At 37.1% G+C, this 27,135-nt stretch overlaps 1 protein-coding gene and 1 non-coding gene across 4 annotated transcripts in view; both read right to left on the bottom strand.

The window, feature by feature from the left end:
- LOC145678799 (carbonic anhydrase 2-like) overlaps positions 1-27,135 on the bottom strand; it is a 227,130-nt gene that overhangs the window by 94,942 nt on the left and 105,053 nt on the right. For 2 of the 3 annotated variants that reach the window (XM_081749314.1, XM_081749315.1), the window contains exons 2-4: positions 22,604-22,711; positions 9,511-9,636; positions 843-1,010 (exon numbers count right to left, since the gene is read on the bottom strand). In XM_081749314.1, the coding sequence (XP_081605440.1) occupies positions 843-1,010; positions 9,511-9,636; positions 22,604-22,664 (355 nt within the window). In that variant the 5' untranslated portion in view covers positions 22,665-22,711. The remainder of the gene's footprint in view (positions 1-842; positions 1,011-9,510; positions 9,637-22,603; positions 22,712-27,135) is intronic. The other variant, XM_081749316.1, reaches the window with a different exon arrangement.
- TRNAQ-CUG (transfer RNA glutamine (anticodon CUG)) lies at positions 16,870-16,941 on the bottom strand. The gene has a single exon. It is a non-coding gene; the product is annotated as a tRNA-Gln (tRNA).

Here is a 27,135-nt window from a genome sequence, read left to right as displayed (position 1 = left end):
TTGAATGATAACATCAGGATAACTGCTTTTCTGGGGAACTGCGTTTCACTTACACATACGAACAACGTGCTGGTCTTTCGAAATCCAAAGCAGAGTTCGGTTTACAGGACAAAATTTGTTCGAATATTTCGTTTAAATTAGATTTAAAATTGTTCGAGTTCCGGGACATTCGGATATTCTTGGCTATATCCATAACTAACTAACCCTACGGATTATGGAACCTTGAGGTTCGATGTGACGCTCTGTATTGACTTCTGTCCTTAGCCAACGAGATGTTGTTTCTGCTTAGTATTCCTATTTCTGCGATATCCATCTTAATATTGTCTTCCTATCTGCGCTTAGGTCTTCCTAATGGTCGTTTTCCGATTGCTTTTCCAGTTAAGACTTTAAAAGCATTCCTACTTTCTTCCATTCTGGCTACTTTATTTGCCCACCTGAGCCTCCTAGACTTGATGACCCTAGGAATGTTTGGTGAACGGTATAAATTATGCAGTTCTTCTTTATGAAAATTTCCGCCATTCCCCATCCCGTTCGTCGTAGATCCGAATATTCGTCTCACGATTTTATTCTTAAATACTTTCAAATATTTGCTATATCAATATGTGGAATAAAGTATGTCAATAAAGTGTGTATTTTCCATTTACTTTTAGAATCACCTTTATATTAATAATTATCACTCGTATCATTTTTATAGAAATAACATTTTCGCAAATTACAATGACCTTCTCTAAATCAGTAATGATAAATTGGCAGTGTGTTTGTCAGCAGATTGCTGTAATCTGTCTAGAAACTCTTTTACAATGTATATTTTTACGATTGTAATATAAATGTATTTACTGTACCTGTATGTCCATTATTCGTGATGTTGAGAGACTGGGGGAAGTCGTAGTAGCCATACCAACTTAAAGATGATAGAAATATTACATAGAGATGACTGGTATCAATATTAATAGGCGATTGCTTATTTGCACTGCAGTTCTTGGAGAATTCTACTCCCCACCTACTTGGTCCTAAGAAAAGTAATGTAGTTTAATTAGCACTGTTAAGTATATGAACATTACGTTATAACATACCTTACTATTATTGTTCAGGTGTTCAGTGTGACTTTTGTACTCAACAAATATCAGGCGAATTTTGTTGTAAAAAGACAGATTTTCATCGTAAAGTTTTATGGTTTATCTGGTAAATATACTTCATATTCTTTCGTTTTATATAAGAACTTTCAATAAATTATTAAGTAGAACAATGGTTTCCGGCCTTTTCTTCCTTTAGCACTACCTGTTAATCATTTTTACAGAGTGTACCTCCGATTTAGATAAAGCATTTATATTTAAATATTACATTTACATTTAACATATGGAAACTAAAGAAGTGGTTTAAAAAATTAGCGTAGATGTCTTATGAGGAGAATGTAGACTTTGGTAAGTGAACTTCGGGGCCATTTTTTGCGAGGTGATAGTGCAGATTTAAAGAGTTAATATTACAAACTGGGGGAGCGCAATGGCCAAAAATAACGGAGAAAAACCGTCTTCAAGTTTTCTACTCGCCACATACATCGTACGATGCCCGAATTTACCAAGTGACGGCGTGACAGAGTGAGGAAAATCTGTAACTTATGTGTAAAGTGTCCCGGGTTCGATTCCTGTTCGAGTCATACATTTTTCTTTTTTGCTTCAATCAATAAGGTAGGTATTTGTAACTATAAGTAAAATATTAATTCACTGTATGTTTATAATGAATAAAACAATAGAAATTTTCAAATCACTTGTAGAATTTTTCAGTGTTGCATGTTAAACTGGCAAACAAAATTTAATGTATTCCGTAAATATACTGATATCACGAGTTATATTATAGTTACGACCAGTGGCGTATTTACAATTTTATTTCGGGGGGCTTTGCTAACTTTAGTTCTAGAAATGTGAAAATTCTGCAAGATATTTCATTTACTTTAATATAGTAAATAACATTTCGGGGAGCCTAAGCCCGGAAGCGTCCCCCGTAAATACGCCACTGGTTACGACAGTCGTTGTGTAATAAATGTTCTTGACGCTTCGTGTCTACATCTGTTGACAGTTTGCGAATTACAAAGGAGTTGAGGGGGAAATCCCCTTTGCTAATACTGGATGTTGCTATAACCAAAAAAGATTTCCTTCTCATTCCCCTTGTAATTCGCACACTGACACTGTCTACAGATGTAGACACGAAGGGTCAAGAACATTTTTTTTACACAACGACTGCGGTAAAAATAATATTTACGGAATAGATTAAATTTTGTTCCTAACGTAGTTAATATGACATTGAAAGATTTTACAACAGATTTCAAAATTTCTATTGTTTTATTCATTATAAACATATAGTGCATTAATATTTTACTTATACTTACAAATGCCTACTTGATTGGTTGAAGCAAAAAAAGAAGTTTGAATCGAACAGGAATAGAACTCGGGAACCTTCACTCATCAGTCAAAGATTTTCCTCACTTTGCCACGCCGATACTTCGTAAATTTGTGTGTCGTACAATATATGCAGCGAGTAGATAACTTTAAGACGGCTTTACGCTGTTATTTTTGGCCATTGCGCTCTCCCAGTTTGTGATATTAACTCTTTAAATGTGCACTACCACCTCGCAAGAAATGGCCCCGAAGTTCACTTACCAAACCCTGCCTTCTCCTTGTTAGAGAACTGTGTATAATCCTTAGTGAATTGGTTGATTTAGAGTTTAGCGTCCTGTTCAGCACCAAGGCTATATCAGGCGAGAACTAACAGTTTAACGCAGGATTCGAACTACATGTGCTTCCACGGGATAATCATTGGTGGAAATATGGCTAATGTTAACTATGAGGTTTTCCATTCTGGTTGTAACAAAATCCCTCATTGGCGTGGGATTCGATTCCCGGAGGGAGCTCACGTGGTTCGGATTCAACGTTAATCAGTAGGTACCTTCTTATAAAGCCTCACTGCTGAAAGGGACGTTAAAGTAAAAATCAATTCAATTTGGTTCCTACCAGACCGTAAGGGCATCAGCAATATTTGAATGTAAGAGCGAGTGAGTGTCTGAGTGTAAGCAGTTGATTGGGGGCGAGTACGAGTGAGACTGAGGCCATCAACAATTTCTGAGTATGAGGTAGATTGAATGTGAGCGAGTTAATTGAGTGTAAGGGCGAGTGAGTGTGAGTGTGAGGGAGGCGATTGAGGGTGAGGGCGTGAATAATATTAGAGAGTGAGGGCGGGTGAGTGTGAGGGAATTGTTTGAGGTTGAGTGTGATTGAGAGTTACGAAAAATGTCCATCTCTGGTTCCCACATCGCCTAAACTGTAAACAAAGATTAAGGTATAATTTCCGTTCGTTTACCCCCCGAAAAATCCGCCGACCGTATTCTCAGAGATATACGTACTTCAGATTTCAAAACATTGATGTACAATAATTCATGTTTCTTTCATAAAATAATGTTAGAATGTTTAGATGTTAACTTTTTAGTTAAAAATTTGTGGTAACACTTATAAACAATGTCTAACACTTCTGGTTTCAATAGAGATATAAGGACGGATTTAGAATCTATTCTTGGAACGCTGACTTAGTCTATACGAGGGTCACTACGAAAGTTTTGAGATACGCATTGTTGTGGCACAGTATTTGAATTCCAACAGTTGCGTTCGGTAGTAGTATCCAAAGCGGAGAAGCGAAAAAAGTTTCAACTTGCCTCGCTTATCGGCGTGGCCGTTAGGGATGCGCACGAGACAAGATTTGAGACTGTCTCGACTCGAAAATGTGCTGTAAAAGTGATGTCTCGACTCGAAAAATATATATTTTTCTATTGGAAGAGCTGTGTCTCGACTCGAATTTTGTCAGGAAAGTTCTGTCTCGACTCGACTCGAACGCATCCCTAGTGGCCGTATCGCCTTCACTTGTTTCTTGATGTGAGCAGTATTCGGCTGTCTAGAATGGAGCTCGAAAGGGAACATTTTCGGGTAATGATCCTTTACGATTTCAAAAGTGGTTTGAACGAGCCACAAAGCTTTGACCGTTTGCAGGGGGCATTTTGGGACCTTGCTCCTCTTCCCGTGCTACAATTTTTCGGTGGTTTGGTGAATTCAGAAGATCCCCGACATCGCTTAAAGATGAAGAGAGAGCTGGACGTTCGACAACAGCTGTGTCAGATGAAAACATTGCCGCTGTGGAACAAATGATTCGAGAAAATCCTCGAACAACTTTCAAGGACAATGAATCTACAGTGAACATTGGATCGCCAGCAGTAACAAAAATTCTTCATGATCATCTTCGGCTCAGGAAGGTTTCATCTCGTTAGGTGCCTCACACTTTGATTGAACAGCAGAAGCGCATACGTGTGGAATGGTGTGAAGAAATGCTTGCAAGATTTGATGAAGGCAATTGTCGACGCGTCTCTGACATTGTTACTGGTGATGAGACTTGGATCTATCAATTTAACCCTGAAAATAAACGCCAGTCTATAGTTTGGATCTTTCCAGACGAAAATCCACCCACGAAAGTGAAGCGACCTCGAAGTGTGGAAAAGAAGATGGTCGCAACTTTCTTCTTCAAATCTGGCATGTTGCAACTGTTCCACTTGAAGAACAAAGGACTGTTACTGCTCAGTGGTACACCACTGTTTGCCTAACAAAAGTGTTCCAGAAGCTTCGAGAACGGCGTCTAAGAACTGGATTGCGTGGGATCCTGCTTCATCATGACAACGCGTCCGCACACACGACCAACATCACAATTCAGTTTTTAGTATCTACGGAAGTCAAACTTATGACTCATCCGCCGTATAGCCCTGACCTGGCCCCGAGTGATTTTTTTCTGTTCCCCAGGATCAAAGATCGCATGCGCGAGAAGAGATTTTGCAGCCGTAAAGAAGCTGTAGTGGCTTACGAGAATGAACTTTCAACACTTGAAGAAAGAGACAGACAACACTGCTTCCAAAAGTGGTTTTCGAGGATGCAAAAGTGTGTATAGCTCACAGATGACGAGAAGAACCCTAGCAGAACTAGTGTGACGTAGGTATGGGCTCGCCCACTTTTCGCACGGGGGTTTCAAATGACCACGGAATAGCGCACATATAACTTTACCCGGAGTAGCAGACGACATCTAAGTATAGACCACACCTCAAAAACAAAAAATGAACTTGACCGTGCCGTTGACCTTTCCCCGCTACACCTATTTTAGGGTTCTTCTCGCCATCTGTGAGCTGTACAGTGTAATCGTGAATACTTTAAGAAAATGTAAGTGTTAAATTGATTTTAAGTATGTAAGTTATTTCACATCTGAAAACTTTCGTAATGACCCTCGTATCGAATAAAATTTTTCATTATCTTAGGCTATACGTTTTTGCTCTATTTAGATCCAACTATCACTTCAGTTTTAATCTAATCTAATCTAATATAAATAAAATAGAGTTTGTTTGTGTGTGTGTTTGTCTGTCTGTCTGTCTGTGTGCGGCCTGGGGACCAGACGACTGGACCGAGAGTTACCAAATTTTGGTCAGGGATACTTTGGCCCAGGTCCCAGATCAAGACGAGGTCTTTTTTCAAATTTCGAACCAGGGTGGTCTCAGGGGGGGCGTTTACTGGAACCGGCTTGGGAACCAGACAAATTGACCGAGAGTTACCAAATTTTAGTCACGAATACCTTCGTTCAGGCTCCAGACCAGGGTTAAACGTTTTTGTCAAAATTGGAACCAGGGGGGTCTCAGGGGAATGTTTACCGGCACATGTAAAAGTAATAGAATATGACCGATATTTGTGGCGAATTCATAGTTTTCGCTGTCGCTGAAATCAATGGTGACACTTCCATTAGCGATGACTTGCAAATTTAGTTACAATTGTATGTGGGCTGGGAGTCAGCGGGGATCAGAGACATGTAAAAAATAGCCCAAAAATGACCGATATTAGTATCAAATCCATAGTTTTCGCGGTCCCTGAGATTAATGATGATACTCCTACAGGCGTTGATTTCCAAATACAGCCCCCGTGCGAAGCATGGGTATATTCATCTAGTAGAAAATAAGGGAAAAGGCATGGAACCTATTCTAGGAACGTTGAATCACAATATATATATATATATATATATATATATATATATATATATATATATATATATATAATATTTCACTATCTCTCTGCCCTGATGCGTGCACTGCAAAAAAAAAAAAAAAAAATAGATCAATGTTTGCACATGTTTTTATAAACGATATTTGGCCACTGTTTAATATCCAAAAATATCCCTATTCTATTAGTAAACAAAAATGCCTAGAAAGGGGCACATTGGCTCAGTGGAAAGAGTGCTTGCCTCTGGTGCGTGGGGTCTTTGGTTCGATCCCGGCCAAGTAAGTTTCTTGGAGACAACATCGTATCCGTGGATTTTCTCGGCCTACTCCCGTTTCCTCCCACTTTCTCATTCCGCTAATTCGTCCATCATCGTTCACTTGCCGTAATCATCGTCTCCCTTATTGTTGTAACCCATTTTGGTTTACCAGGAATGAAAACAGCAGCTTTATTTTTTCTTTAGGGGGGAGCAAGTGGAGGGGCAGACTTTTTTGAGGGGGCAGTTATTATTTTGAATATTTTTGGGAGGTACCTATTACTTTGTATATCGAAAATAATAGTTTTTTTATATTACTTGATGACTAACATTATAATACAACATCTCTGAGGGGGGCGGACGATGCCACTGGTAGTACCCACTCCCTTGGCTCCCCTTTAGAGTCATAAGTAGTTACCAGAGTAAATTGAAGGCCAGCTCAGAGACCAAGCATTTGTGTACTTGGGGACTCAAATGTGAAACTGAAGATTTCTGCATATTATAAGTACCATGACTTCTAATATTTATAGCCACTAAAGTTGACATCACTACTAACCAAACATATACTATGCTAAAATAAAAATTATTGATTTTAGACACATATCTTATCAGCCACATTTTTGAAGCTGTTCGTTGCTGAAGAAGAGAACTGTTTTTTTTTTTTTTTTAAAATAGGAAATTGCCATAATTTCCAAAACGTAAATTTCGGCCATCGTAAGTACAGTTGATATTCTATTTCTCTCATTTGACCACAAACCTTTCATTAAGTTTTACACTAAACACTTGTTCGATATTTGCCTTACTGACTGGTGTGGCGAGAATATACGACATTGACTTACCAAGTAATAATATCACAGATTACACAAGGGACTGAAAACGAGAGAAACGTAAGTCGTGATTGGAAGTCACTAATTTAATCTTCAATCGAATAATTTAATAAATAAGTTAAAATGAATTTCGGATTTTTCGCTTTCTACGTATGTTTTGTTAGCGGTTAGTTAATATCGGACTTCCGAAGAGAACATCAAGTGAATTTATTGACCGTGTCTATAGCGACAACTCCCAGTCACGACCTCTCTTCAGTTTTATTTAAAAGTAAAGAAAGAGTGAAGAATAGATATATGTGAAAGTCAAGAGGGAAGATAGAAGAAAAGAAGAAGAAGAAGGAAGAAGATGTACCGCGTTGCTTATCATAATAAAACCATTATTATTATTTTGATTTCTTTTGTAGAAGCTCAGCGGAGTCGTGAATGTTTTCAAGACTGTGCTTTTGGTGTAATGGACACGCTGAGATGTCATAGATATTTTTGATGAGCTTAAGGATTGTGGCATGGATTTCTTACTGTTTTATGTTTTATCTATATTCGTTTGCCCCAAGCTTGTATATGGTTGTTTGATGTGTCTTTTGCTTACATTTAACTTAATCATTCTTGCCATTGAAGATTTTTGCTTATACTTGGCTTGCGTTTGAGATAATTTGACTTGCGTTTCACTTGTGAAGACAAGCTTGCAGCAATCCTTGCCCTGATGTAACTAACTAGCTTGCTACAAGCTTGCAGCAAGCAAATTGGCTTGCACAGTTGAGCTTGCGACAAGTTCATTGAGCTGCAACAGCAAACCTAGTGCAACCTTGCAGCAAGTTTAAACCTTGTCTGGATCTTTTCTTCTTTAACTGTAGAAAGAACATAGTATTCAGAAATACTGGTAGGTGGCTCTGGTAGTCAGTATTGAAGCTATGGTGACTTAGTATTAACATTGAGATCTGAAGTGTCAAGTGTGAGGATTCTTTATGAGTGAGCTTGGCAGTGAAATCTCACACAACAAAATGACATGATAAACATTTACTTGTAAAAATGCTACATTTTAAGTGAGAGTATAGCTCCCTCTGGCTATGCGATTAGCATACTCGCCTTTGCCGCGGGGGACCGAGGTTCGATTCCTGGCGGGAGCTCATGTGGTTCGGATCCCACGTTAAGGTGTAGGTCCATGTCTCATATAGCCTCCCTGCTGAAAGGCACGCTAAACTGAAACCAGAATCACTCATAGCTGCTTCTGCCCCTTCCCCCCACATAAATTACGGTTCTAATGTATAGCGTAGTACAATCGATAATGTGAAGCACCTGAAAGCAAGAACCATCGAAGAAATAGGTACTGTTACACCAGACATGCTCGACAGAGCCTAGTGTGAAATTTATTATCGCCTGATGTGTGTCATGGTGTGTACGGTGCATACTTAGAAACATGCTGACATACAAACCATTTTAATATTTTTTGCCATAGTGTAGGGGATTCTGGTAGTGCTACACCCGTAGTGCTTCGCATTTAACCCTTTATTTGGCACTGTTCTCTCAAGCAACATCGCATTCTATTGCATTATCCGCACGAATTATAACTTCAGTGATCATTTTATTGTATTATTGCTTTTATACAATATTCATATACACGATTTACGAGTTGCTTCTTTAGATACTTCTAATTTTTGTCAAAATGGGACAGTCAAATTTAGTATTGTAGAAGCTTTATCTCCTACGTTCCGCAAAAGTCCTTTTTATATTTTTATTTGTGGTTTCTTGCTCTGTAGGAAAATATTTAAACAAAACTGCTGCTAATTACTGATAGTATTCTTATGATATTTGACCATAATAGCACAATGCTGCTCAGTAGCTACACATAAGACCTATTTTATGGCAACGATGCTTTGAAATAAGCATCCTGTATTTTGTAACCAAAGTTTAAAAAAAAAAACTTTAAAAAGTACGAAATTATGATCAGGAAAACATGGTTTAACCATAAAAGCAAGCTAAATATGTTAATGGTAATGCTATCAATGCTTGTCAATTAAAGGATTAATAAATTATTTGAGTTGCCAAACAAAACGGTGCATCATTCAACTATCCAAGTGCTATCACTCCTGCATAGCAGCACCAGGAAACCCCATTATTCTTTGTCAAAAACCCTGTATTTCAATTTAAACTTCCCAATTATCCTTCGGAGCGTAAGAATCATCCCTATTAGTTGGTCAAAGAAAAGGTGATGACATTCTTGGAAGAAATTGCTTCTACAACGTATGACGTCGACAGCTTCAATTTGTTTTTCTTTGAATAAGCAAGAATATACAACCCAAATGATACACATTTAATTAACATTACATCTTATATATATTTCATTTACTGTGCGAATACATTTCCTTACCATATTTTCCTGAATATTCAAACTCTTTATCTTCTGGAGGAGAACTTTGTCCATCATTTACAAAGCTATGGCTGTCACTTATGTTGCGACGTGTAACAATTCCAGCTCGGCTGCAAAGCACATTACCTGCAAAATGGTTTCGTACAGTACTATTACGTATAACATACAGAGTGAATATAAAAAAAATTTTAAAAATACTGTGAATATAAATTATGTAAAATTTAATAACTATACGAGGAGATTAACCTCTTTAGAACTACAGGAAGGAGAATGTCTATTGCGAATTATTTATATTCTTCTTAAATATTAATTGGTTTTTGATAAATTTCGAAATGCTACTATCGTATAGCGAATTTTCCTCCGTAGTTGGGAACTCATTTCTAGTAGATTTGTGAAAGTAAAAGCGCCACATAATATTAGCCTCTTGCGTTCCAGGTGTCATTTTCCTATATGCGTGCTGCAATACCGGTTTCATTCATTGTTAAAAGATTGTCTATACCGTTATTTAGGGCATAGTTATTGTGCTCGCGTTAGGAGAGCATTCAAATTAGTGATACAAACAATTATTTGCATTGTGGAACATTGGACTGAAATGGGGAAATTCTGATATTCTGAAGGGATTTTATGCTGCTTCAGGTTAGCAACATTGACTGGAGATCAAAGACAAAGGTTTTCCTTTTCCGACCTCAAAATAGGTCTTGAAGTTGCTAATTGTTTATCGTCAAAACAAACACATTGGGGTGTATGTGTTGTAATTGAATGCTCCATGTAGGCCTGCCATCTACTGAGACAACACTGTTTTTTTATCTTTTCTGTCAGTAAGGTGCTGTCACCTAAGGAGAAATAATAGAACTAAGTCTTGCCTTGCATCCACTAACAAATTTCAGCATCTCCAAGATTAATACGAGCCGTAATAAAGAATGTATTTTCATGACATCCACATGAATGTCACTGGACGCAAGAGGTTAAAAACATAAAACAGAAACAGAAGAAAAGAAGTAATTTCTAATTACTGAAGAATTTAGGAAAAGTATTGTTACTAGTTGCATCAAACACAACTTAAATAAAAACTTTAAACAATAAAAATGAATCGACTTCAAGAAAAAGTACTAAAAGGCAGAAAATGAAAGCAGTAAAAAGTGGACAATAATAATAATAATAATAAAGCGCTTAAAAGCAGACAATAATTTATTATTATCCTAACTATATATAAAACTACATGAACTGACATAAAATAACGAGTACTTTCGTTCGACGTGGAAAGTTGAAATTTGGCATGATTGTAGCTTTTACGGACTAACCCACTGAAAAATTGCCAAAAGTGAATATTTTTAATTTTTTAGAGGATCTTACGGCGGGATGAAGAAATTCTCCAAGGTGGGCTATAAACTCATGTTTTAGGTACTAGGAATTGGAATAAAAACTTGAAATTCGGTATGCTTGAATGTTTTATATAGGATTATTTAACAAAATCACTAAAAATAAAAAAATATCATTTTTAGAATGGTATTATGATAAACTAAAAAATCTTCTGTATGTTATTTATATGAGACATCTTCTACGCCCCCAAAATATTGGGCACTTCTTGTAGGGCTACAATGACTAAAATTGGCATGATTGTAGTTTTTCGGGACCAACGGGCATGAAAAAATTCATGTTATTTAAATGGACCTTTATTTAGACCTATAATCTCATAATTTAGGTACCTACTTGGAATTGGAATAAAAACTTGAAATTCAGTATGCATGTACGTTTTCGTTACCGCTACAAAGTAAATCGCCAAAAATAAAAATTTCAAACTTTAGAGTTCTATGGAGAACTGATTTTTTTTCCATGTTATTAATATGGGACGTCTTCTACATTTCAAAATGTTTATGCACTTTCGGCAGAGTTTGAGTGATGAAATTTGGCATGCATTGTAGCCTTCCGGAACTAACTCACAGAAAAATTGCCAAAAGTGAATATTTGTATTTTTAAGGGGTCTAAATGGGGGATGAAGAAATTCCCATGTTATTTAAATGTACGTTTTCTTGGAATACAAAATCTGATCTTTTAGATAGTTGAAATGGGAGAAGAAACTTGAAATTCGGTAGAAATGTGGGTTTAAGAGGCCGTAGGCTGGGTAAACGCAGGGGTTTGAGGGTGAATCTCTCAGCAGGCCAAATTCAGGAAACATTAATAGCAAATACACGAAATTGACTTTTGATGCAAGGATTGATACATAAGTTATGAGAGGCCGTAGGTGAGCAAACGCGAGGCTCTGGGGTCGGGGGCCAAAGGCTAGTTATCTATATAAAAATTTTTGAAGTCGTGGGAGGCCGAACAAATTCATGTCTAATATATAATTATTTCGATGGTCATTTTATGAGACACTAATATGTTTGGCTTGGCACGACTTTAAAGAATTAATATAGATAATAATAAATAATTTTCTGCTTTTAAGCGCTTTATTATAATTATTATCTTCTTTTAGCGCTTTTATTATTTTTTGCCTTTTAGTGCCTTTCTTTTTAAGTCGGCTCTTGTTTCTTAAATTTTATTTTTTATGTTTTTTAAAGGCAGTTATTTGTCTTCTATTTTTCCTTAATTTTTCCACTTTTCCGTTCCGCCAGTAGTTTAGTTAATTCCTAAACTAAAGATAGGACAATAGCTTCCTATAAAATGGGTCTCCGTATGAAACATTCGTGAAGAAATGCGTGCTAATTAAGGTGGATCACTACCGGAAGTCAGTATAAGCATTAGTTCATTGCCTTAACCAACTCGTAAACAAATGGCACATATTATAAATATTGCACTATAAAATAGTTACGCGTCAGCTACAACATAAGATACTATTTCCAGTGATTAGTATTTTGTTATCTAGAAAAGTAACATATAAGAGGAAAACTTGATGAGTTTTAAGATGAGTACGCAAGATGGCGCTTGCTGTTAGTTTTCCTACTCCTGTGCTCAATTATATAAAATTTTTACTTACAAGCATAAATTATTTTATAAGTAGTTCTTTCATTACGGAATATGGATATTGTATGACCATTTTTCGTGTTATGTTTTACATTTTATCCAAATACAATTCTATGTTTACAGAAATAGTTTTAGCGGTTGAATCTCATGCTTGCGCAGGACGCCATAATGCTTCGTTGCCAAACTTGCATGTGTACTGTTGCAGTCACAGTAGTAGGGTAATTCTTTGTTAGCTTTTCAAGTCCAGAGGTGGAACCTGTGAATTGTGACAAAACTATTATAAATAATAAAAGTGGAAAATATTGAAACGGAAGGAATCATATACAAAAAAGAAGAATCTAATTCAAAATAAAAGATCGAAGAGCCAAGGGAAGCGAAAAGAAAGGGAGAATAATTTGAAGAAACAGCTAAGCGCTTTTCAATTTTTAACTGTTTGTTTCCACGTAAATATTATGCACACGTGTAATACAAAAGTAGTTTATTTTGACGATCATTTTGAACGTTAAGTATGTAATGTGTGTTCTTTCTGTTTTCTTCTTTCCTTTTCTTTTTTTTTATTTATTTTTGCTGAAACTCATTTTGCTTAGGTAAAATATTAGATATTCTTGAAAATAATTTATATATGTTTTTGAGCTTTCTATATACACGAATAGTTGCCTGAACTCATTAGTGGAAAATACTAATTAATTTCACTTACTAGGGAAGATCGTGGGGCGTTACTCTGGCTTCATACTGACACTATGCTCAGTTGACTCCTTTTTACATATGAAACAATTAGACAACCGGAGAAATCCTCGAGCGCAAGCTTGTTCGAATTATGAGCGTTGAAAGTTCAAAATTGAACAGATTTTGAAAAGGGTTTGAAGTAACCACGCTTTTTGATATACACGCTTCAGTTTTGTCACTGAGGTGTTTTCGTGGGTGCTCGACATAATGGTGAGGTCAAAACGTACGTATTTTGCAAGATAGGAGAACTTATTGAGAAAGGATTGAAGGGTAATTGCGTCTTACAACTTGCAAATTGCATCCTGTTTGGCACACCGGGTCAGTAGGCTAATAAAATGTATTTTCCACCAACTGTATTGTCATTCAAATGTCACATTTCTGTGTGGCCACCAAAACATTAAGCAATGACATTTGTCTCCGAAACGCTTTGTCCCGGAATTAACTTGAACGGGACTCTCAACCCAGCCAGCCTCTGTGCATTGTGGAGAAAATGGAATATTTCAGTTTAACATCCGATGATTATACCCTTTAGGCTAAGGAAAACGATGATTAAGGCAAGTGAATGGTGATGAAAGAATTAATGAAATGAGAAGAAGGGAGGAAACAGGAGTACCCCAAGAAAGCAAATTGACATGATGGTATTCATTATGGAAGACGGGGTTTTAATATCTCATCCATAGGCATTTTTTAAAATTTTCAACGGATTTTAGTGGCGATTATTTGAAAATAGTGGCCAAACTTCAGGCAATATTTTACGGTATTCCGCGAGAAATGTGACCAAAAAACAAAAAATCGGCTAGCGATGATGTATGCAAACAGCGGTTTTCTCGAGAATAAAAGTCACCTGGTTCACAACTTTGAGCGCAGATTCCCGCACGGAGAAAAATGTATAATCCAGTCGGCATGTAAATGCTGTTTTTACCAGGTTACGCGCGTCACCACATTAAGTAATGTTTCATCAGTAGTACGATCTACACCAGCGTCCAGCGAAAATTTTGTATTGTGGGATCACCATTTCAAATCTAGAATTAACGCCATATCCATCCCGACGGTGGTAACTTACGTATGTAATGTTGTTACCACCTTCCTACGAGTGTCCCCTCTTGGTTCTCTCTAAATCTGTGACTCCCTCCTTACGAGAGTAATATGACGTCATATCATTCTGCGAGAAGAAAAGAGAGGAAAGATGTTTTTAACATGAAATCCAGCCGCCGAACTCCAGACTTGACATGGTGTTCCCACCTGCTGTACTTTTATACAAGACATTACATTACTTAAGGAGCGCACCCTCGTAAATACGATGTATCCACACAGAAATCCTAGTCCTTGTTTTCTCAGTGCGCTAACCATTATTTTCTTTGTTTAAATTTTTCGATTAATTGAATATCTTAGAATATTTCCCCACAATCGACATTCCAATTCACTGAAAACTAAGTACATTGCTGGCGATGATTTATTAGAACACCGTATTCTGCCATGCATAAGCATAGGCCGACAGGGTTCGAAGTACCGCTCACGAGTTCCACGGCAGGCCTGTCTGGCGCTGCGTGAGCTGTTTGGATCGCATTTCCGCACGCTTAGGGTCTAACTAATAAATAAAATACCGGTGGTATAAACTAATATTCGTATTCACCCCCAATGCCAGCCTTAGTAGATAATTTATACTATTTGATTTAACTTCATTTTAACAATAACATGATTTTCGTTTTCCACATATGATACTATATTTTAGTGTGACCCAGTGCAAAATTTTTGCTAAACAACTGATCCGGACAAAACAACACATTGGTGACAGAGCTTTATGAAAAAATATTGGTCTCACTCCTAGCTACAGAAGGGGAAGAATCAGGCCTGTAGCCAGCCCAAAAATTTTGGGGAGGGGGCGATCCAACCATATTATAGTTCATCACCATATTATTGTTCATTTGCAAGCCTACCGTGAAAATTTAAGGGCGGCAGTAAAAATTTAAGGGGAGTCCCTTTATGGGTCTGGGAAGAACACTACAATATAGATCATTACAAGTTTAATTATGAATACCACGACGTTCTTCATTGAATTTTGCACGCTTGGCAAAGCGTTTTCAAGACAAACGCTTTGGTTCAATTTGAAGGAGGCTACACAGAAAGTGATATTTGAATAACAATACAATCGAATAGGGGTATCAAATACATTTTATTAGCTTATTGACCCAGTATGCCAAATGGGGGGCAATTTGCAAGGTGTAAGGCGCATTACCCTTCACACCCTTCCAAATAATTGCCCTTATCTTGCAAAATGCGCAAGGCTTGATCTTACTACTGTGTTGGGCATCCAGGAGAACTCCCTGATGCCAAAACTGAAGCGTCTATCTCAAGAAATGGTTCTTCAAACTTTCTGCAAAATCTGTTCAATTTTGAACTTTTAACGCTCATAATTCGAATACGCTTGCTATCGAGGATTTCTCCGGTTGGCTAATTGTTTCATATACAAAAAGGCGTCGATCGAGCATAATATCGATACGATGTCAGAGTAATATCCCGCGACCTTCCCTAGTTAGTATTTAAAAAATTCATAAAGCCGTAAAGCTTGATTATTTTTTCCCTATAATGAAAAGAAAGTATGCATATATTCAGTTAAGAAACGCAACCACTCATGTAGAAATGCAAATCCTTTTTCTACTCCGGAGCTGCAGTGGCTCCGTGGTAGAGGATTGACATCTTGTATGTGGGGTCATTGGTTCGATCTCAGCTTTGCCAGGTGGGCTTTATGGTGGGCAAACACCATGTGTGTGTGGGTTTTCTTGAGGTTTCCCGTGTGCTCCTACTTTTCTCATTCTACCATTTCATTCATTCTTATCGTCACCGTCTCGTTTAGCCTACATGGCATAGCCGAGAGACATGAATGTTTTTTTTTGTAACGTCCTATCATTGTGTTCCGAAGGAAAGGTGATGATGATGACAATGAATGAAATAGTTGAATGAAAGAAAGGGAGGGACCCGGAAGAAACCCACACATATGGTTTGTCTGTTGTCCACCACAAAGCAAATTTGGCACGAGATGGGATCCAGTCAAAAATCTCACCCACCAGAAGTGAGTGATCTATGTCTAGCTCTTATTGATCCAATATTCTGGCCGTAAGTGATACGTGTACCACTTGTGGTTTCAACATAAGAATAAGGAGCGCAGATAGGACCTATGCTTGGGACGCTGAATCTATACCAACAAATAATTGCTTGTTATCACTTACCGTCTTTGCTCTATGTAAATTGAAATTGTGATAAGGGGCAATGCAGAGTGCCTGGATGAAGCAGCTACAATCACTGGCATAAGTCACGATTCAGTCTATAACATTTTCCACGCTGTGCTCAGATTTCGGAATGTGTGCGCCAGGATGGTATCGTGCCAGCTGATAGACGAACTGAAGCAGGATGTGTTGATGTGTGACGAGATTTTGCCACTCCGCAAACTTTCAGAAGAGATTCGTTATTTGGAATGAAATATGAGTGCGCTATTACATTCCGGAAGTAAAATATGAAATTTTTAAGTTTTACGTCCCACGATTATGCCGGTTAGGCTAAAGGAAACAGTGATTATGAGAAATAAATGAAATGGTGGAATGAAGAAAGTGGGAGGAAATGAGAGAACTACGAGAAAATCAATGCAAACTATGTTTGTCCACCAAATAGTTCACTTGTCGTGAGCTGGGATCGAACCAGGGGCCCCATGCACCAGAGGCGAACGCTCTACCACTGAGCCACCACGGCCTCATTCGGAAACTAAGAAAGCGAGCATGCAATAAAGGCAGTATCCATTATCGGACACAATCATCTACAGGGAAGTTAGTACTTTCTTCTGGGACCAAAAGGGTCACATTTTGGAGCATTAGAGCCTACGGAACACATAGTCAACAATAGCTTGTATTCCGAACTCCAAAAAATCGTAAACCTACTATACGAAGTAACACGGACTTCTGAAAACAAATTTCCTCTACAACATAACAATACTCGGACTCATACTACTGCCTGTGCAATGGCTGCGATCATTGAAAATCTTTGTTTCATCCTCCTTGCGTACCGAATCTCGCCTCAGTGGTTTTCACATATTTGTATCTCTTGAAACTACTAAAGAGAAAAAAGTTGCAATCTGATGAAGAGGTGCAACAAATGGTATATGACTGGTTGCGTAGCCAATCCCCCCCCCCAAAAAAAAAAAGTTCTTCAGAGGCATTGTGATACTCTGTAAATAATGGGAAACTTACATGAGCGTAAAGTGGATTGTGTAGAAAAATTAAATTCATGTGTTTCATACTCGCTCAATGTTAAAAGAAAAAGGTTTTTGACACATCATAAAACTAGAAAATTGTTGTTTCCGTAAGTATTGGATATGGAAGTGGAGATACAATTTTAACAACCGGCTCCTAGGTGAATGTCACAATTGAGCAAAGCAATATGCTCTTTCAACGATAAGGCCATGAGCAGCGGAGGAAAGAGGACAATAGCTTTACCCTGCATTTTCGAAAGGTGTTTAGTTGTTTAGAAACGTTTTTATCCAGAAACACACGTGAAGGCATATTATATTTAGTTACACCCATTAGAATATTTAACATAGGCCTATTTAATGTAGTCCACAAAGTTATACAATATGCTTCAATAATAATTGTTTTGCATTAAGCGTTATGCATATCAATGTATGTCTGGCTTTTGCCCCTTCCCCGCCCTTGGAAAAATCCTGCAGATGTTTCTGGATACGTAAAAGTGTTCTTATTTGAAACTGTTATAATCTTTAGGTGTGCATGTATAAAATGTGATCGTCTCTAAACACTTTTCTATTCGTAACTCATGTGGCAACATCGCATGGGTTGCAATGTGCTCTGCCATCTAGTGAGAAAGTTTTACCCTAAATGTGACTAGCGATCCAGCTTAATTATCAAATTATTGACAGTTTTTCTGTTAGACTCTGTAAGTAGCAACATTCTTAGGATACGGCTTACTACATTAGTGAAAAACCGCAATAAAATATTACGCAATCTAAACTGTAGTTAACCTTTTGCACGTGAGATGGTGTTAGGGTCGCAAATCGCAAGTTGTATCAGTCGCAGCGTGTCCGGCTAACGTCATTTGACAGCTGATAGTTGAGGCTAGTAGATCAAGGGCGTCATTTAGGGGGACAGGAGGGGGCAATTGCCCCCAAGAGTTTGAGGAATACATATACTTTAATTTATTGCCTACTAATATACTAGTGCCAAACGTAAAAGTCTTATGTCGGTGGTGCTCTTGCCCCTCTCAAGCGAAGTCTGAAATGACGCGCCTGTAGTAGATATGCAAAAAGTGTTGAAATTCTTACAATCAGACGTAAGATATTAAGCCGTGAAGATGAGTTAACTTTTCGCAAAACTCTGCTGCATTTTACAATTTTATTTCGATAAAGGTATAAATTGTCTGAAGCAGCCTTTGTCAACTCATTGCTGTTGTGACATAATACAGTCCTTCCATTCAGAGATAAATTCGCTTGGACTTATTTGCTAGCAAAGAATAGAAAGAAATGTGTTTCTCAATACTTCATTTTCTTTCTTTCTCAGTAACTGCATACATTTCTTGAGTACTTTTGATTTACTTTATTTCCATTTTTCACTATTTTATATATCTACTAGTAGAATACCCGTTCTTCGCACGGGGAGAATACATTTCATTTTGGACAAAAAGGGCAATGGAGGCTGAATTTGGATTTAAATAGCATAGGAAGTGTCACTGTTCATCTCATCGACTTCGAAAACCATGCATTCGACACTAATATCGATCATTTTTAAATATCTTCATTTCCCTTAAGTGCACAGTCAAACTGAAATGATGAAAATCATTCCAAATCCGTACCTCATCTATGTTGAAAATTTGATGAAGATCGGTCGGGCTGTTTAAGAGTTACGAAGTTACAAACATAGTCATTTTCAATTTTATAATATAGATTTTTAGAATTTTTTTTTATTGAATTTTGCGTCCGTCTCCTGTTTGAAATGCCTAAATATCTACAGATCTGCAGCCCATTAACAACAAACCTATAGGTAATCACGATAGCCTATTAGTAGAGAGCTTACATCAGGTACCAAGAGTCGGTTATTTGATCACAAGTCATTTGAGTTCGTGGCGGACGACACTGAAAGAAAGAGACAGAGGAGGGAGAAAGATTGAAATATTGGGACAGAGAGTGATACATTCATATATTACACATCACAATTTTCTTCAGAATATGGATGCTGTCCGTTCATTTGTTTCTCCAGTTCCAACCTTGCTATATGAATGTATCCCACTCTGTTCTCATATTTGATTCTTTCTCCCTCCTCTCCGGAATGTTGTCCGTTACGAATACACATGGCCTGGGATAAAACCTTCGACTCTTGAAACCAGATGTAAACGCTCTACCAATGAATTATCGTGACTTCCTATAGGTTCATTATCAGTAGGCTGTGGATATCTAAGGACTTAAAACAGAAAAAAAAGACACAAAAATCAGTAAAACAGTATATTTCGTTGTGGAAATTTCGATGTCTAAGACGTTCCTTGGATTGGACGACCAATCACAGAAAAAGTGGATGATATTTTGGCAAAGGTTGAGCAACACCAGGATGTAAATAGTCATGACCTAAATACCCATTACCAATCTTAAATCAGTTGTAGAAAGGTGGTTATTATTAGCGGATTTTAAGGTGCAACTCCTTTTCTAAAAACGTAGTTGTTATAACAACCAAAGTTCAAAATATGTATTTCCGGGCATAAAATGAACTGAAATGAACGCACTTTGTTGCAGCTTTTTCGTGAATGTTGCATCTTTTTTGCTAGATTCATACGATTTCTCTTTTTGTTACTTCTTTTAAGCTTCAGCACCTTTATTATCTTTTTTTTCTCTCTTTTTGTTAAAAAAATTGAACAGAACAATATGTTTTATTTTCAATCTAGTTTACACATAACATTCCATAAATTTAGACGCAATCTTGACGGATTTGCTAAGGATAAATTTGCACTGAATTTGCGAAACAATCCGGACATAAAAACCTTTGCAACGCCAACTGATCTTCCTGTCCATGGGCTTACAAGATGTATACCACTGGTTTCCGTTGATGTCGAGCGAAGTTGACCTCCAAGCGACAGAAACTAAAATTTGAAAATATAGAAATGCTGTGCATAATCAAGTATAACCAATTTCTGAAGACCCAAAAGTATGTAACGGTTTCTCAAGCCACAATATTGCTAAATTGAAGTTCTCTTTTTTTAAAATATCAGGTTGGTTTTAGCCACAATTTTATTACAAGAATGTTGAATGTTGTACAAGTTTGGGATTAATTAAAACAATTGTTCAATTTATGTCCAATGTTTAAAGCCAAGATTAACAATATTTGTTGGTGTAATGAATAAAGAATATTCATGTAATTGTATACTACAGCACTTAATAAAGATAGCCTATTAGAACCTATTTTGCACCTTTTTGAATGATTTTTCAGCCCCTTTTATTCCCTTTTCCTACAACATTTTTGCACCTTAAAAATCCGGTCCTTAGTTATTATAATCTGCTCGTATTCCATGCTTGTATGCAACACACATTACTCTATTGAATTTCTGGTTGCAGTATATTTAGGATAAGTTTTTACCATTGGTCGTTCCAGAAATTGTTTATTTTTTTTAAAAAATATTTATTAATTGTTATATTTTCAAATATTTTATACGTATATACCCTGCTTAGGAATAACTTATTTGATTAGTGAAGACTGCATTGAAATATGACGAACGGTTCTCGATATAATCGCGTACAACCCTACAAACATACATACATATACGCATATAGGTCAAACTGAGAACCTCCATTTTTAAAAATGAAATCTTTCAGTTTAACGTCCTACGGTTATACTCGATAGACTAAGGGAAATGAGATTAAGTCAAGAGAACGGTGATGAGAGAATTAGTAGAATGAGAAAATGGGAGGAAACAGGAGAACCCCGAGAAAACCAACGGACACGATGTTATTAATCACAAACTTACTTCGTCGGGGATCGAACCGGATGCCCCACGCACCAGAAGTAAGCGCTCTATCACTGAGCCTTCTTTTTTTTAAAGTTGGTTAAAAAAAAATGAATGGCTTCTTCGATAAGTTGAGGCAAAAAGTACCTTTCTGAATTCGAGACGAGACAAGAAACAGAACAATTCTCGTCTCGTTTGCGAGACTTGAATTGAGACGAGACTGTGTAAGAGGGGGTGATGACGGACATCAAAGAACATCATTCTTCCTATCTTATAATACAGTCTTGACTGCTTATTTTTTAAGCAGTTCGGTTTACCAAAACCCTTTGTATATTTATTCAGTCCGTTTGCTCGTCCGTCCGTCCAGCAGACAAAAAAAAATCTCAGTAACCATTTGATGGATCGCCACCAAATTTGGTAAGAAAGTTGATGGTCTAAAGTAAAGAACAGAGCTTGTTGATGGGCAGGGGTTAAAGTGGATCTGAAAAGGTATGGGGACGCATGCGGTCACATTGTTCCCCGTGCCTATTTTAGCTCATTATAATTTTAAGAAGTGGCGGAACGGCTTTCTTCCACGTTCCCTCTCACTTTTACTCCTGTGACGGAGCCATATTCAAAGTAGAATTAATAGAAATAACTATTTCCTGTTTTTACTTTAATCACTAGAAAGCAAAACTCCCTATCCAAAATCTCTCAAGTTTTTTCGCACGACAAACAATTGACACGGTCCACCATCCTGGGGTTTCGAAATTTGGATTCTGTGTAACAAACTACATCGAATCCGTATCCTGGGGTCCGGTACTCAGAACTTTCATTTTTTGTGTTTGGCCGTGTTATTAATAGTATATTTTAAGATTATATAGAGAACAATACGTCCCGCTTAGACGCTTTTTAACCCTAATGGTAACCTATCCTCAGTGGCGTATTTACGATTTTGTTTCGAAGGTGGCTTTGCTAACATTCGGATGGGGGGGGGGTCTTTGTCTGAAAATGTGAAAATTCTGCAAGATATTTCATATACTTTACTATAGTAAGATTTCGGGGGTCTTAGGCCCGGACGCCCCCCCTAAATACGCCACTGCCTATCCTATATATGAATCAAAGAGTTTTGTAAACTAAACACTTTAAAACTTGACAAGCGACACAGTAAAGAATTGTATTCACTACGGAACCAAATAAACAAACAAAAACTATGTAAAGTTTGCGTGTTGCTTCGAACTCATTGCCCTCTTCGCTTCATTAATTACAAGTTTGTACAAGATCAGATGTACTTAAAGTCGTCAGGGTATGAAAGTGTGTTTTAAAATTAAAGAACCAATAAAATAACAAAATATAAAGAATAGTGTCTATATAGAACATACGCTCCTAAAAAAGGAAAAGGATCGATTTACTCTTATGGGTTATTGTGTGTGATACGTACCTATATTCAAAAGCAGACACATTACCATTAAGGTTATGCAGGAACAACAAATGCAGAGCATGTTATTAGGTGCACAACTGACCCGTTATTCTAGTCTGTATGGTTCACCTGCAATCATAAAAGAACAAAAATAGTACCATCAATACTTATTAACAACTTAATTATTATTTATCACATATGATGACGTTCTTTGTCGATTGCAATTCATGTGTGCTACACATGTGTGTGTATATAGGGTGATTATTGCTTTTTTTCTGTAATGTGAGTTGTCCTTGCTACAAAGTTGAATTTTCGATCTTATTTATGATTCCAGTTGAAACTGACTATTCACGCGAGTCAACTCCTATGGAAGGTTGAATGAACAAATACCATGGATTGTTGATATCTTGAAATATCTCCCTACCAAGAATATTCCTTTTCTTCATTTACTGTCACGAACAGTATTAAAATTTTCGTATTAATATATGCAACCAGGTAAACACAATTGCTAAACGATGTGGTCAAACGCCTTTCCCCTCCCCTCCTTGTCCTCAGTTTTACCATTTTATTACTTCATTTTATGTCTATGAAATACATTTTCGTCTTTAAAAGAAATATTCGAAATTCGAATACATTTAAAAAAAATCTCTGCCTAATTACGAAGTGTTTGCAAAGTACTATTTAGTGAAATAATTACTGCTATCTAGCTGCTATTCATTGTCAAAAAATGTACAGCCAAATGAATTGAGCTCTCTTGCGGCTATACGAGGGTTAGCGTATGAATCTTCGGTGCTGGAAAACCTAGTTCTATTCGGAGCGAGAGTTCATGTGGTTCAGATTTCACATTAAGCTGTAGTTCAAAGTCTCAAGTAGCTTAGGTGACGAAAGGACTGTAAACTTCAATCAAACTAACCAACTCTAAACTAATAAACTATAGTTTATTAAAACTATAAGTCTGTTATTAAATCGAGCTATTTACAAGATCTCATTATACTATTATAAGTTTATATTTTATTAAAGCTCTATTATTTTAGTAAATAGCTTCACTTATAAGATCTCATTATTTTATTAAAACTCTAATTCTTTTATTAAATTACTCTATTTATAGGATCTCATTGTTTTATTATAAGTATTTATTTCAATAAAAATTTAATTCTTTTATTAAATTGCTCTATTTTATGAAATAGGTTTAATCATTTTTACTTAATTGCTCTATTTATTAAATCTCTCTGATTATTTTATACTATCCTTCTATTGTATTAAATCTTTTTAAAATTTTACGAAATTGACGTGACTGTTTTACCTGCGAAGCACAAAATTATCTGCGAAGCACAAAAGTTGTAAGCCTAAATTCTGGAATAAAAATGTAATGTAAAAGAGGATCACCAAACTGTACGTAAAGTAATTCGTTGTGTCTAACTGTGCTGAAAATCTGAGTTGCATGCAGGTACGTAAGGAAAACTGATTGTTTCAGAGTAAGGAAGAGTGGCAAAAGTTCAACGACCATACTCCTGAACAGGGCCGTATCCAGGGGGTCTAGGGGGGCCTGCCCCCTAGATTTTTGCTGGCCCCACTAAAATTTTCGCGGTAGGCTTGCAAATAATGTATAATATGGTGATGAACTATAATATGGTTGGATCGGGCACCCCCTAACTTCAGCCCCCCCCTACTTTTTTGGGCTGGCTACTGGCCTGCTCCTGAAGTTTAACTGCAAGCGTGTATCGTCAATTCGTGTATGTAAGGATGTGCCGAATGGATATAAGGATCAGGCCAGAACCTTCCGAAATTCTCAACAGTACTCTGTACAAAATATTGTTTTAAGTGATTTTCAAGTCCTTTTAATAAAGGTTCTTCTTTATGTAGAGATAACGATTTTCTGGGTACCAACTTCTGTATATAGTTGCACTGTTATGTTTGGAAGTAACTATACTGAGTTAAGGGTGTAAACGAAATAAAAGTTTTCTCAAATATACATTTTTGAGGCCTAGAAAATCTGAAAGAGCATACTATAAGTGTCAACATTATCAAAACAAGATTGTGCTATCGAAGCAATTTACGGCCAATATCAGTGCATAACTAAGCAGTTAACATGCCTGTTTCATTCTTACAACGAATAAAAGTATCAGAAGATAGCACAATCTTATATAAAATCCCATTGTTATGTTTTTTAAGCTAAAGAGAATGGATGATAAATGGGCAGGGTCACTACCAATCTTTTTTTTTTAACAGGGCAAAAAGACGATATAAAAATACAGCTACGAGCACACACACATTTTGATGAATGTGCACACATAACATAAAACTTCATGTGATACAAGTGGTCTCATAGTGGTCTGATCTCTTGTAAATAGTTGAAAAGTGACCAAAAATGGCCAAAAGCATACGAAAAAGTGACCAAAATCTCATCATGCCTCTTTTTTTCCTTTGTCAATTTCTCCAACACCTCTTTCTTTGTTTGTTCTTTTGTTTCTTCTTTACTTCTTCTTTTTGAGTTTCCTCCTTTCTTAGGTTTTCAAAGTATGCTTTGTAGTTACGGTAAGCAGACTTAGCAGATGTAAAAAGCTTCTGAGTAAGTGGAACCAGTTCTGGCCTATTTCCGAATTTCTTCATCCCAGACATTATATTTAACTTCGCATTAAGAGTTCTCAAAAACGTGAAATATTCGAATTCATCACCTACTCTTAAGAAGAACATACAAGAAGCATAGCACAAGACGAACATGATGAACCACACAAACACACACACACACACATTGTTGAACGGGGCATTAACTATTACGAGAGAAAACTAAAAGATTATTATGATAGAGGAAAGAATAGACACAGAAGGGTTCTCAACCTCACCTTGAGAGCTTAAGCATTCACCATCCATCCAGTCCTTTAGAAAGAATAGAAGCTGAAATGAGAATAAAGCTGACTGTTTCACATGTGGCAACAAGTACTGAAGCTTTCAGAAGAGTAATGAGTAACAAGTTTCTGCCTTTTTCCATTTGTTTTTATATTTTTCTTAGAAAACTGCCAAGGCGAAACATAAATCACACGAAAAAGTCACTTTTCCTCTCAAAAAAAGTAACTTTTAGTGACCAACTTGAAAAAAAGTAAATTTTAGTTTAAAAAAGTGACTCTCTATGAGCCCTGTTCCGCTCAATGAATTTACGTAAATAAAAATATACTTTACAAAAATTAAGCTAGCGCCAAATGCGTTCCTGCATAACACTAGACAGTCTAAAAAATATATAATTCTTACTTCGATCGATCTCTTCATTTCTAAAAACGTTTTGACTACACCCTTCTAACGTCCGTCCGTTGATACACCACTTGCAGAGCAGGCTCGAAACCAGCCACAGAGCTTTGGGGTCCATGAATATGTTAGGAGGGGCCAAGTCATTAAAAATTCTCTTACAAATATAAATTGTGCATTTTGTATTGAGGTCTGGAGAGGACATGAAAAATTTAGGGGGGCCAGTTCCTCTTTAGCCCCCCTTTGGTTGCGAGCCTGTTGCAGAGTAGCACTTACCAACTGAATCTGATATAGGCCTATTGCTATATTGTCACATTTTTCCTTATTGAGGAGGAGGTAGGTGAATGACCGCTCAAGACGTTGCCAATTTCAGTCATCTGCATCTGTCCATCAACCTCTTTTCTCGGAAACGACCGCGGAGCTCAGGAGGGTAGGTATCCGCGGTCTGTTTTGTCAATTGTTTCGATCGAAATATCGCCCGAAACAATTATTTCATGTGGTTCTCGAAGCCGTACATGAGAACGAGGTCACTTCGTATTTTGAAGTGAAACAAATAAATAAGAATATTGCCTTCTTTCCTAAACGCTAAACCTTTTTTTAACTCGATGTAATAAATAACCTATATGATACTGATTGATACAATTGGATTTGGGGGAGTATTCCTTTTCCATCCAGGGGTGTGTGTAAAGAAATTTGGAGGGGTGTTAGGGGGGTATTGGGGGGTGTAGATTACTCCCTGCTACTTACTGTATGTAAACTGAATGCTGTGGATTCATTTTGTTTGTTTAAGTGAAGTAAAAAAAAATGCTTCGCACTCGTGGTTGTAAGTACGCAGCTAACAACTTCTGTTATGTTTGTGGCGAGTTTACCTTCGTGAGGAACAGGAAGAAAATCACATCCATCATCAAGAGAGCATATAAACAGTACTTTGGCGTCGGAGCTGGTGATTTTGATAAGAAGTGGTCACCTAATATGTGTTGTGCTACATGCTATTGTAAATTAATTAAGTGGTGGCAAGGAAAAATGTTTCATTATTTGCTGTACCGATGGTTTGGAGGGAACCAAGGGACCATTTGACAGACTGTTATTTCTGCTTAACCAAAATTCAGGGACTCACGAAACTGCAGGACGACCTGTGGCACATTCTGAAACTTTACCAGTTCCTTCAAGGCCCACAGATATAGAAGAGATGAGTGATAGTGAAGAAAGTAGCACTACAGAACTTACATCTCCGGAAAAAAGAAGGGATCCCCCATATCAAGGCACGAGTACGCCCACGCCACGTGTATTACAGCAGGATGATTTAAATGATT

This window comes from Thermobia domestica, chromosome 2 (assembly GCF_964235325.1).
Source record: "Thermobia domestica chromosome 2, izTheDome1.hap1.1, whole genome shotgun sequence".
NCBI classification, from domain to species: domain Eukaryota; kingdom Metazoa; phylum Arthropoda; class Insecta; order Zygentoma; family Lepismatidae; genus Thermobia; species Thermobia domestica.
This window is presented reverse-complemented; position numbering and strand designations above follow the sequence as displayed.